General features: G+C 37.2%; 1 protein-coding gene across 1 annotated transcript in view; it reads right to left on the bottom strand.

The window, feature by feature from the left end:
- Positions 1 to 10999, bottom strand: part of PSMD1 (proteasome 26S subunit, non-ATPase 1) — a 91742-nt gene that overhangs the window by 60924 nt on the left and 19819 nt on the right. Inside the window, exons 10-16 of the mRNA XM_059393703.1 lie at positions 9162 to 9250; positions 8173 to 8251; positions 7307 to 7480; positions 5573 to 5684; positions 4841 to 5037; positions 3787 to 3882; positions 2696 to 2760 (exon numbers count right to left, since the gene is read on the bottom strand). Coding sequence (XP_059249686.1) covers positions 2696 to 2760; positions 3787 to 3882; positions 4841 to 5037; positions 5573 to 5684; positions 7307 to 7480; positions 8173 to 8251; positions 9162 to 9250 — 812 coding nt within the window. The remainder of the gene's footprint in view (positions 1 to 2695; positions 2761 to 3786; positions 3883 to 4840; positions 5038 to 5572; positions 5685 to 7306; positions 7481 to 8172; positions 8252 to 9161; positions 9251 to 10999) is intronic.

Raw genomic sequence — 10999 nt, 5'->3', positions numbered from 1 at the left:
TTGGCTAAAATAATACACCAAAAAATGGACAGGGAGAAAACAGAACTATCCAACTTCTACTTTTACTTACTCCCCCGCCCCTTAGGAGAATGATATTTGGACCAGAAAGGTAAAAAGTAATGTTGTAAAGCTTGATCAAAATGAAAAACAGGGGGTGCCTGGGTGGCTCAGTGGGTTAAGCCGCTGCCTTCAGCTCAGGTCATGATCTCAGGGTCCTGGGATCGAGTCCCGCATCGGGCTCTCTAATCAGCAGGGAGCCTGCTTCCTCCTCTCTCTCTCTCTGCCTGCCTCTCTGCCTACTTGTGATCTCTCTCTGTCAAATATATAAATAAAATATTAAAAAAAAAAAAAAGAAAATAAAAGAAAAACAGGTTGGGGCACCCAGGTGGCAGTTGGTTAAGCTGCCGACTCTTAGTTTTGGCTCAGGCTGTGATCTCAGGGTCATGAGATCAAGCCCTGCATCAGGCTCTCCCCACCCCACCACAGGCTCTGCTTCAGATTCTCTGTCTTTGCCCCTCCTGCTTGTGCTTTCTCTCTCTCTCAAATAAAGAAATACAATTTTTTAAAAAAATGTATAACAGGTACAAAGACTGGCTGGCTTAAATGAGTTCAGCTCTGTAAACTAAATGAATCACCTCCCTGAAAGAGAACTTGTGGTTGTCGTTATGGAACTACTGCTGACAAATCTGAGAAAAAAGAGAGAATGGCAAAGGTACAAAAAGACTACAAGTGGCTAAATAGTCTATGCTCAAAAACAGTAAGAGGGGGGTACCTGGGTGGCTCAGTGGGTCAAGCCACTGCCTTCGGCTTGGGTCATGATCTCAGGGTCCTGGGATCGAGCCCCACGTCGGGCTCTCTGCCCAGCAGGAAGTCCGCGTCCCCCCTCTCTCTCTGCCTGCCTCTCTGCCTGCTTGTGATCTCTATCTCTCTGTGTCAAATAAATAAATAAAATCTTAAAAACAAACAAACAAACAAAACAAAACAGTAAGAGGACTCAAGAAACTAAGTGTGGAGTCTATTGCAGATCTTTTAAAAAAATGTGCAACAGCTTAAGGAACATAGGTTTTGTCATACCTTAGAAAAAGAATCAATGATATGATACTTCTATGGATTACAAAAACAATAATAACCAACTAATCACTTATCTTATTTTAGAGGTATCAGACTAGTAGATCTGTGTAAATACTGTCTTTAGAATTAGTGAAGGCTCTTTAGTGTCTTTGTGAACAAGATGAACAAATGAGGTTTAGAGAACAACACAATGAAGGAGCCAATTGGCATGTGGCTGAACAGCCTTATTCAACAAAACCGGTGTAAGGAGAAACCTGATTACCATATCATATAGGTCTGTACTTCACTGTTTTATTCAAAATTTTTATCCACAGAAGAATAAAATATCTTACAGCCTATCTGGTAACTTCTTGATAAATGGAGTAACTTCCTATCTAAGATGTTACGAAGAAGTTCCTGTAGCCAGTTCACAATGGATGTTCAATCTTTGTTGGACTGTATTATGACCTTTAAACAAAGTCCACTCCCAGGAATGTGGGAGACAATCTACCCCAGAGATTAAAAGGACATGAGTGAGACTCATCTAACATGTACTTTGGGAACTTATTTTTTTGTATAATTCCATCACAAATGAGCTACAATAAGCAGTGTCCAAATAGAGCTAAAAGAAGTACTTTTAATTTGCCTTTGCTAGATTTTAATATAAAGTATCTTAACCAGAAGAAACAATGGTACTTAAGATTGGAGATAAGCAGACAGTAAGAGCTGCAAGAAGTACTACTGCATCTGCCACCACTATTAGAGTTACCACTACTGTCATACGCTTAAATAACACTTAGTGCCAGAGGCTGTTCTAAGGGCTTTAGGTATTAATTCAGTTACTCATTCAAAAACACACTTCTTTTTTTTCCCCCAAGATTTATTTACTTGAGAGAGAGAGAAGAGAAAGAGCACAAGCAGGGGGAAGGGTAGTAGAAGAGGGAGAAGAGGGAGAAGCAGACGCCCTGCTAAGCAGGGAGCCCTACTCAATCCCAGGCACCCCCAAAACATACTTCTTAAATAGGTACTGTTGTTACACCCATTTTACAGATGAGAAATTGGAGGCTCAAAAAGGCTAACAAGCCCAAAGTCACTCAGCTTGAAGTGGCAGAGCCAGGATTCAATCAGAGCAAACTGGTTTCAGAGTACGTCCTCTTAATCACAACTATCCTGGGCCAAGGGGATCTCCAAATCGCAAGTCCAAAATTGTTTTCTTAAATCTGCAAAACTTTCACCCTTCTGCATTGAAACAAAGCTTATTACCTCTTATTCTCATTAAAGAGCTTCAAGAACTCTACAACCCTATGTTAGATACAAAATCCATTTGAATTACCAATGTGTATGGAAAGAGGAGTACTAAACATGCTATTTGGATTTAAAAATTTAAGCAAACACAGGGAATGTTATGAAACAGACAAACAAAAAAACCCAACCCAGAAATAACAGTTATTTCACTACTTTTCAAATAGGTTCTTGGACTCTCAAGACACACTTGCTTCTTTTTCAGATCAATAATACTAATCTTATTGTTAAATGGTCTTCACTCTAAACCTAGATATATCCCTCAGATATTTAGTTTCTGTTTAGTTACTATTAAAAAAAAAAAAAAGGACTATAAAGGGAACCAGAAGTTAGAAATTATTACCTGAACAGAATGAACCCAAGTGATTCTACCGCTGCCCTCCGGACATCATCATTGACATCACTTACCTAGGAAAAATTTTAAAGGATGATTACATTATACCGTGCATTCCATTACTAGAATTAACTTATATGAGAGGCTCATATCATTCAAATGTAAATCAGACCTCATTAATATTAGAATGTCTTCCCTCAACTTGGGAAAAACTCATCTGAAATACCCTATTTCAGGACGTGGAAGCCCTTTAAGCTTGGTGAAGTTTAAGAACCAGGGCTACTTCTAAAGATTATTTCAGCTGCACTCTGCCTTTTGCAGGCTACACTGAAAATCTAACCATTCCTTCAGTGTTGTTTTAAAAAAAAAAGTATGTTCTAAATTCAAGCAAAACACAAACATCCACCATTTACAACATACCACATGCTGTACTGATAAAAAACTAAATTAATAATAAATACTATGAGAGGTGTGTATCTCCGGGAAGAAGATAGTAATAGTTCTAAACCTTTTCTGCATGGGAAGATGACCTGAGATTTACCTTCTCCTGGAACCCAGATGGTAGAAACCTACTAAGTTAAGACATATGTACAGTGTCCGTTTCATTACCAGGCAATACTATTGTTCATAAACTCTACTTGGGTTGGGAGGACTAGGAATGGGAAAAGCCTGTTGGAAAACATGGGCATTGGCTTTCCTGTGCAAGGTAGCTCTTGTAATAGGGTATGTTCCATAGAGATACCTGGAAGCTAAATTCATAGGCTATAAAAAGAAGTGGTTTTTATTGTTCATTAGGTTTCCCTCTCCTAGGGTAGCTGCACATACTCATGTGGTCATGTCCCTTAGAAATGAGGATGCCCTTTGGAGCTGGTTTTCAGAAGTTGCCCCTGAATGATATTAAGGACTTCTATTTGTACTGACATACTGTTTTTCTGTTCTATACTTGGTGCTTAGGTTATAGCTGATTTTGTGCAGTGAGTGAGAATCTGAACCTGACATCACTCATGCTAGTCATGCAGTGTGGGTGCTGCAGAAGCCCAGACATTTACTGTCCATCTGCAAACTGTCCTTTCTACCTCTACTCGAGGAAGAGTACTTACAGCAACGTGGAGCAGGCGTCGAATAGCTTTGTTGTTACCCGAGCCACAGTAAGCCATGGCTACAGTGTACATTCCAGATCGTCGAAGAATTGGGTCCTAAGAAGAATAATCTATATCAATCAACAAATTGTCATTTCAAACAGTGACTTCTACAGTCTAACTGGCACAGCTACATCCACCAGGAGAGTTGGTTTTAGGCAAGAAATGAGAAGAATGATTTTGGGGTTGGTAATTTTCTAAATGAATGTGGAAATACAAACTCTTAAATACAGGAGGAATTAACTCCTTTTAATTCACAACTCTATGCAATGTGCCTGTACTGCCTTACACTGACTAGAAGTATCAACTCAAGTCCAATACCAACACTAACTACCTTCTCATATTCAGCTTCCATTTATTAAACAAGTAACAAAGAAGCTTGCTTCTAATTCTACATTGTAACTTGCTTACTTCATTCTTGAGGGCTGAGGGGAGCAGATATGGCATCTGAGAGCTGAGCAAAATAATGAGCAGTTTTGTCACTTAACTTTTAACAGTGACTCTTTTCACCAAACTATAGCGGACAGCATTAGCTACCACTGACTACCCACCACACACAATACCACTATCCAAATAAAATAAAACAAAAAGCAATGAAAAAAACTCACCCAGATAAATAAGTATCGAGACTGGCACTGGTTTTTGATGAAAAAACGAGGTAAACTTTATATCTTATTAAAGGGTTATTAAGTAATTCCAAAAATATTATTTCTAAAAGCAATCAACTTGTAAATTTCTAAAGAACTTCTTTGGATCTGCTTATCTGAAAATTACTGATCTGAAGTCTTAATTTAAAATTCTCAAATTAGTCCTATTAACTTGTTCTAATCAGTGCTCTCCTTTCCTACGTTCCATTAGACTTTATATATATTACATGGAGTATTATCAACACGTATAGCTAGGTGTTCTGATGGGAACAGAGATAATTTCTAATGAGAGTGCTTCTCTAAATGCTGGTGATAAACAGGGTGTGATGAACTACAGGGAGAAAAGGATAAACAATGTATCATCTCACCTTATCCCGGCACAGAGATTCAATGAGAGCATCAGCTTCCTCCATCCTCCCATACATTACTAATGCTATGCCAACTGCAAGACCACGCAGAATCTTCTCATGTTGAGTTTCCTGTGCATAACCGACCATGTCCTCAATAGCCTGGGCATTTTTAGAGCCCAACATAACCAAACCTAGGGCCAGGCCAGCTGCTTCACCTAGTGAGTAAAAAGTAAACATTAAAAAATAAAAATTATGTATCTAAAATCAATGAAAGATAGCTTACTGGAAGCGGCACTTATTATCATCACATATCAAAACAGCCATTAATTCTGGTAGCATTTTTTTCAAACCATTTGATAAAAAGCACATCCACATATTTATAGCTATGTTCCTTTTAAATCTTGATAGATTACCTCATCGAATCCTACAACGATTTCAAAGGAAACATAATGACATTATTCTACGTTACCACCATGCAGTATAGATAGCTCTGAGACTCAAGTATCAAATAGGTCACTCTAATAAATTTCTATTTGCAAAAGTCAGTTATATAGACAGATACACAGGATATGTCATTTAAAAAATCTATGTATCACAAAGCCTATTTTTATGAATTTGACAAACAGGGCAAAATCCACTCCCTTCTACAAGTAATCTATTAGATTTTTAAGAGGCTACAAAATATAAATAGAAAATAAATAAAGTTATATTAGTTAATCCTAGTTTCTTGCTCTGGAAAGAATCACTTACCTGTCACAGCATCATCTTGATAAAGGTTTGTTTTTAGCAAATCATACACATCCTGGCGCGCAGTCCCCATGGCAGCCAAACCAAGGCCCAGACTGCCACCATGTCGAACAATCTAGGGAAAAAGCATGGGCTCTGTTGATTCAGAACACTGTACTTAAAAGTCCAAGCTTTTATTCTGATTTAAAAATATATTGATATTAAACACGCAGAGCAGCTGACCTAGTAAGAATGAGCAAAGTATTTGTGAACCAGCTAGCCAGTGGTAACCTCGGCAATTTCAGTTTCAAAAGAATGATGCTTGCTGATACAAAATAATAAGTTGAGAAATGAATGAAAGTACGAAAGTGGAGGGAGAAGGTACAGCTCTCTTTCAGTAAGTTTACATGAGAAGGGGAGAAATATGATAACTAAGAGGGAGAAGCAAGGGTCAAAGAAAGATATTTTTTAGGACAGGTGAGACCTGAATATACTTACGGGCTGAGGAGAAGGAGCCTGAAGAGAGGAGAAAAGGTTATCTAACAGACCATCATTGTAAGGAAGTGGGAAAAAATGGGGTCAAGGGCAAAAGTAGGTCTTTATTTCAAGAGGGACACTTTAGCAGTCATGTGTCATTTTTGAGTGCACAGTCTCCATTTATAGGTAACAGTACCCCAATCTTGCTCGGAAAATACTCCTCTCCCATTGGTTAGTCTTGGTGGGATTGCCATTTAATAAGCACCCACCTTCCCCTACCCAAACTGTGGGATTGTGATCCAAAACAGACTACTCAGATGCTCTTTCACTAAAATTTTAATCTTTCCTTAGTGAAGTGACCCAAAACCATTTCAAGTTCATTCATCCTGACAGTAGGGCCCTAGAGAGATGATTCATTAGTTCCTGTTATCTAGATCCCTAAAACTGTCCTGGCTCTTAACTTTTGCAAGAATTGGTTTATCTGCTCTTCCTTTAATTATATAAGCTACTTTTGATAAACTCCTTGTTTGAAGTTAATCAGTGGAAGTTTCTATTGCTGGCAACCACAGGAGCTTTGTCTGATAAGAACAGCTGTACCTGAGACCAGAGGAAATAAGGCAAGATATAAATAAATGTACATAGTATTTGTGGATGAGGAGCTTATTAGGTAAGACAGATGATCCTACTGGCCTCAATCTTTTCACTGAAATCAAAGGGCGAAGTTGTCTGGCTTACTTACCTACTCTCCTAATAGCCTTCTAATGAAGAGTCTACTCTAACATAAAAGCTAAAGTCTAAAATCAGAATTCTATTTCAAGGTTCTGTGAAGTAAGAACAAGTTGCTTAGTAAGTTTTTTTTCCAAAGAATTACATTTAAAAAATATAAAATAGCAAATAATAAAGAATTCTGGTTCCTGAGAGAGTTATGCACTTCACTGGGACTTAGTTTCCTATAAAATAACAAAATTAGACTAAATGATTACCATGGTCACTTACAGTTATAATATTCCAAGACTCTTAAATGTGGAAATACAATACCTATTTTACAAATATATGGTACTTTATTCTGTTTGTCACATACAAGGTTTAAAGGACTGAGAAGCACAATTTTAGTTTAGAGAGAAAGAAAGACAATAACCTTAAAAAAAATAATTCCTTAAGAATAGTTCTATTTTTGGAATTTCAAAATCCTACAAAATTTCTATTCACCAAAATATTTTGGCAAGTATGTTTTCCTGGGCTCTTAAGTAACAGAAATTAGTTTTTCAATCAAATACTTACATCATTGCTGGCATTCTTAAGCTGGTTAAGCAGATAGTCAATTATATCACCACCATGATTGGCATGAATGAGACCTAATGCATAGAGACCTCCACCTTCCTGATAGGCTGATCCTGGAGAGGTGTCCTTCGGAAGATAGGTTGCCATTAACTGTAATGCTTCTTTCTCATGACCCTGTAAATTTGAACCAAAACAAAAGTGTAAGAGAAAGTGAGAGTAAAAAATATGTATTTTCTATGACTATTGTCTTCTTTCTAGAAAATTCACTTTCTAAAAGAGGAGGAAATGGGTGTCTCCTCTAGATAACTTTGTAACTCAAATAAGAGGAGAGTTTTAAAAGACCCAATCACATCTTTGTTAGAAACAAGTGCTTTAATTTTTCCCTTCCTTTTATAACATTTCTCCAAATTAACCTTAGTCTATACAAATAACTTATTTCAATTCATACTTTGAGAAATGTCATCTTCATAGGAAAAGGATTTCCACCTTCTACTAAAAACAAACACATAGGGGGATGCCTGGGTGGCTCAGTCCGTTAAGCATCTGCCTTCAGCTCAGATCATGATCCAGGGACCTGGGATCAAGTTCTACATCAGGCTCTCCGCTCAGCAGGGAGCCTGCTACTCCCTCTGTCTGCTATTTCCCCTGCTTCTGTGTGCTCTCTCTCTGATAAATAAATAAACAAAATATTTTTAAAAAATAAAAACTAAAAACAAAACATAGGTATTTTAATTTATTTACTTTATTCTTTCCTATAAGAGGACTAATCCAATTTAACAAAATGTACTTATGAATGATTTACAGTAAACTTTTATTTTTTTGACTCCAGAAATACTGCTTCTGTTATACTGATCAGTATATATTACCTTATGAATTACACCCAGACTGGCTGTCGCTGTAAATTTTGCCCAGTTAGTGGCCCTGGCCAACCATTCCAAGTTATCTCTGTAAGAAAAGAAAATTCAGCAATACTATTGAAATGAATTCCATAAAGCTTTTTTTATAACACTAAAGTCAAAGCATTAAAATTTTACCTTGATATTATAAATCATTTTACTTCATGGAGCTCAAGTTACTGCGGATTCTATTTTACCTCCTAAGTTCTTAGTATTCTGGACTTTAAAAAAATGCATGATTTGTAATTTCATTATGAACAAAAGCAGAATTATATTAATATATTTCATGCAAAAGCCTATAACTTAAGCTCACTAATAAAGGTAACTGATTTTAACTTAAAACAAGCAGACATACACAATAAAAAATGTATAGGGGAGCCTGGATGGCTCAGTCAGTTGAGTGTCCGACTCCTGATTTTGTCCCAGGTCATGATCTCAGGGTTGTGGGACTGAGCCCTGCACTGGGCTCTGTGCTCAACAGGGAGTCTGTTAGGTATTCCCTTTCTCTCCCCATCTCCTCTTGCCCCACTTGTGCACATGGCACGCGTACTCTCTCTCTTTAAAATAGTAAGTAAATACATCTCTGGAAAAAAAAATGTATAAAATAACAAAAATAGAATTTAAAATTCAGGACAGGGGTGCCTGGGTGGCTCAGTGGGTTAAAGCCTCTGTCTTCAGCTCCCAGTCATGATCCCAGGGTTCTGGGATCGAGCCCCACATCGGCCTCTCTGATCAGTGGGAAGCCTGCTTCCCCCTCTCTTTTTCTGCCTGCCTCTCTGCCTACTTGTGATCTCTGTCAGTCAAATAAATAAATAAAATCTTAAATAAATAAATAAATAAATAAAATAAAATTCAGGACAAGTAGGCAAGGGAAGCTCTGCACATCCATGTAACAATGTCAACAGAGTCTCTATTAAAGATGAGTGTAAACCAAAGTGGAAACCTTCCAGTATATTTACCTAAGAAACTGGTCACTGGTAGTCCCACAGTGCATAAAAGAGTTTGCTATAACGGTTGCTGTATGACACACAGAATTCCGTACTGCATCCTACAAAAACAAATAGGTTTTTATCATGACAAAGTATTTATATATATGCAAAGTTGCATGGAGACATATAACCAGAGACCCTGTTTTGTGAAGAAAATATTAATAAACTGAACTGATATTTAAACCATGAATCTTGGATGTTTCTAAATAAAGATTAAATAGGTAGTTTATAAAAACAATCAAGTCAGAGTCTTATCTGTGGTCTTAACTTAAGATCAGTATATTTTAGGCAGAAATTTAGGTAGTAGATTTTCTGTTTTTGAATAGTTTAATTTGCCATTTCTCTTCAGCATCTTTTCTATAGGTCTCCAAGGTATTAGGGTAACCTGAAGAGCAGTGCCCCACCTCTCCTCGCTCTGCACTTCTGGCAGTCACCAAAATGATTTTATTTTTAATAAAACTATATTATAAAACTATAACAAATAATTGTTAGAAAAACACATTGTACAATTCTGTGTCCATTTGCCATTTGTAATTATTAGAAGTTTGAGAAGTATGATTTCATGTTTTATGCAAACACCGACGTAATGAAATAATATACAGCTACAAATAATACACAGCTACAAAAGAAAAGGGTACTGGGTAGTTAAGGTAGAAGGCAGGAAAATGAAGATTTTTCATACTATAAATCTTTTCATATTAAAACATTTTTTGAACCAGATAAACATATTACTTGGTCAAAGATTAAAATTAATATTAGTAATTGTTAGGATCAATATCTCAAAAAAGGTTATAAAAATATCAAGGTAAGAACCTCTGCACTCAAGGAATTTGCAGTTCAATGGGAAAAAAGACACATAAACAAACTATATTAATGTTCTGACCGTGCCATCTGTCCAAGTGCTACATATATGTATTTAAATAAAAAGGCAGCTAAAAATATGAAAATAAAACAAACACCACTAAACTTCCCAAGGAAGGTGAACACAAAAACAGGAGCTCAATAGATATTAATTCCCTCTCTTCTCAACAAATTCAAGGGTTTCTCCCTTCGTTGTATTTTTTAAAAGTTATTTTCTTGATCAAAATAAAATGCAACAAAGTATTCAATAAGAAATAAGTAATTAGGGGGCGCCTGGGTGGCTCAGCGGGTTAGAGCCTCTGCCTTCGGCTCAGGTCATGATCCCAGGGTCCTGGGATCGAGCCCCGCATCGGGTTCTCTGCTGAGCAGGGAGCTTGCTTCCCTTCCTCTCTCTCTGCGTGTGCCCCTCTTGCCTACTTGTGATCTCTATCAAATAAATAAATAAAATCTTAACTAAAAAAAAGGAAAGAAGTAATTAGGGGTGCCTGGGGTGGCTCAATGGGTTAAGCCTCTGCCTTTGACTCAGGTCATGATCCCAGGGTCCTGGGATCGAGCCCCAAATTGGGCTCTCTGCTCAGCAGGGAGCTTGCTTCCCTTCCTCTCTCTCTGTGTGTGCCTCTCTGCCTACTTGTGATCTCTGTCTATCAAATAAATAAATAAAATTAAAAAAAAAAAAAAAGAAAGAAAGAAGTAATTAGGGGCGCCTGGGTGGCTCAATAGGTTAACCCTCTGCCTTTGGCTCACGTCATGATCTCAGGGTCATGGGACTGAGCCCCACCCGTCAGGCTCTCTGCTCAGTACCCTCTCTCTTTGCTGCCTCTCTGTCTACTTGTGATCCCTCTATCTCTGTGTCAAATAAAAAACTAAAATATAAAACAAAAAAAGAAAACTTAAAAAAATTGATCACATTTTAAAAAAAATAAGTAATTTAAAAAATTGTATTAATA

The sequence above is a fragment of the Mustela nigripes genome, chromosome 3 (assembly GCF_022355385.1).
Source record: "Mustela nigripes isolate SB6536 chromosome 3, MUSNIG.SB6536, whole genome shotgun sequence".
NCBI classification, from domain to species: domain Eukaryota; kingdom Metazoa; phylum Chordata; class Mammalia; order Carnivora; family Mustelidae; genus Mustela; species Mustela nigripes.
The sequence above is the reverse complement of the archived record's forward strand: the minus strand, read 5'-3'. Positions and strand labels throughout refer to the sequence as shown.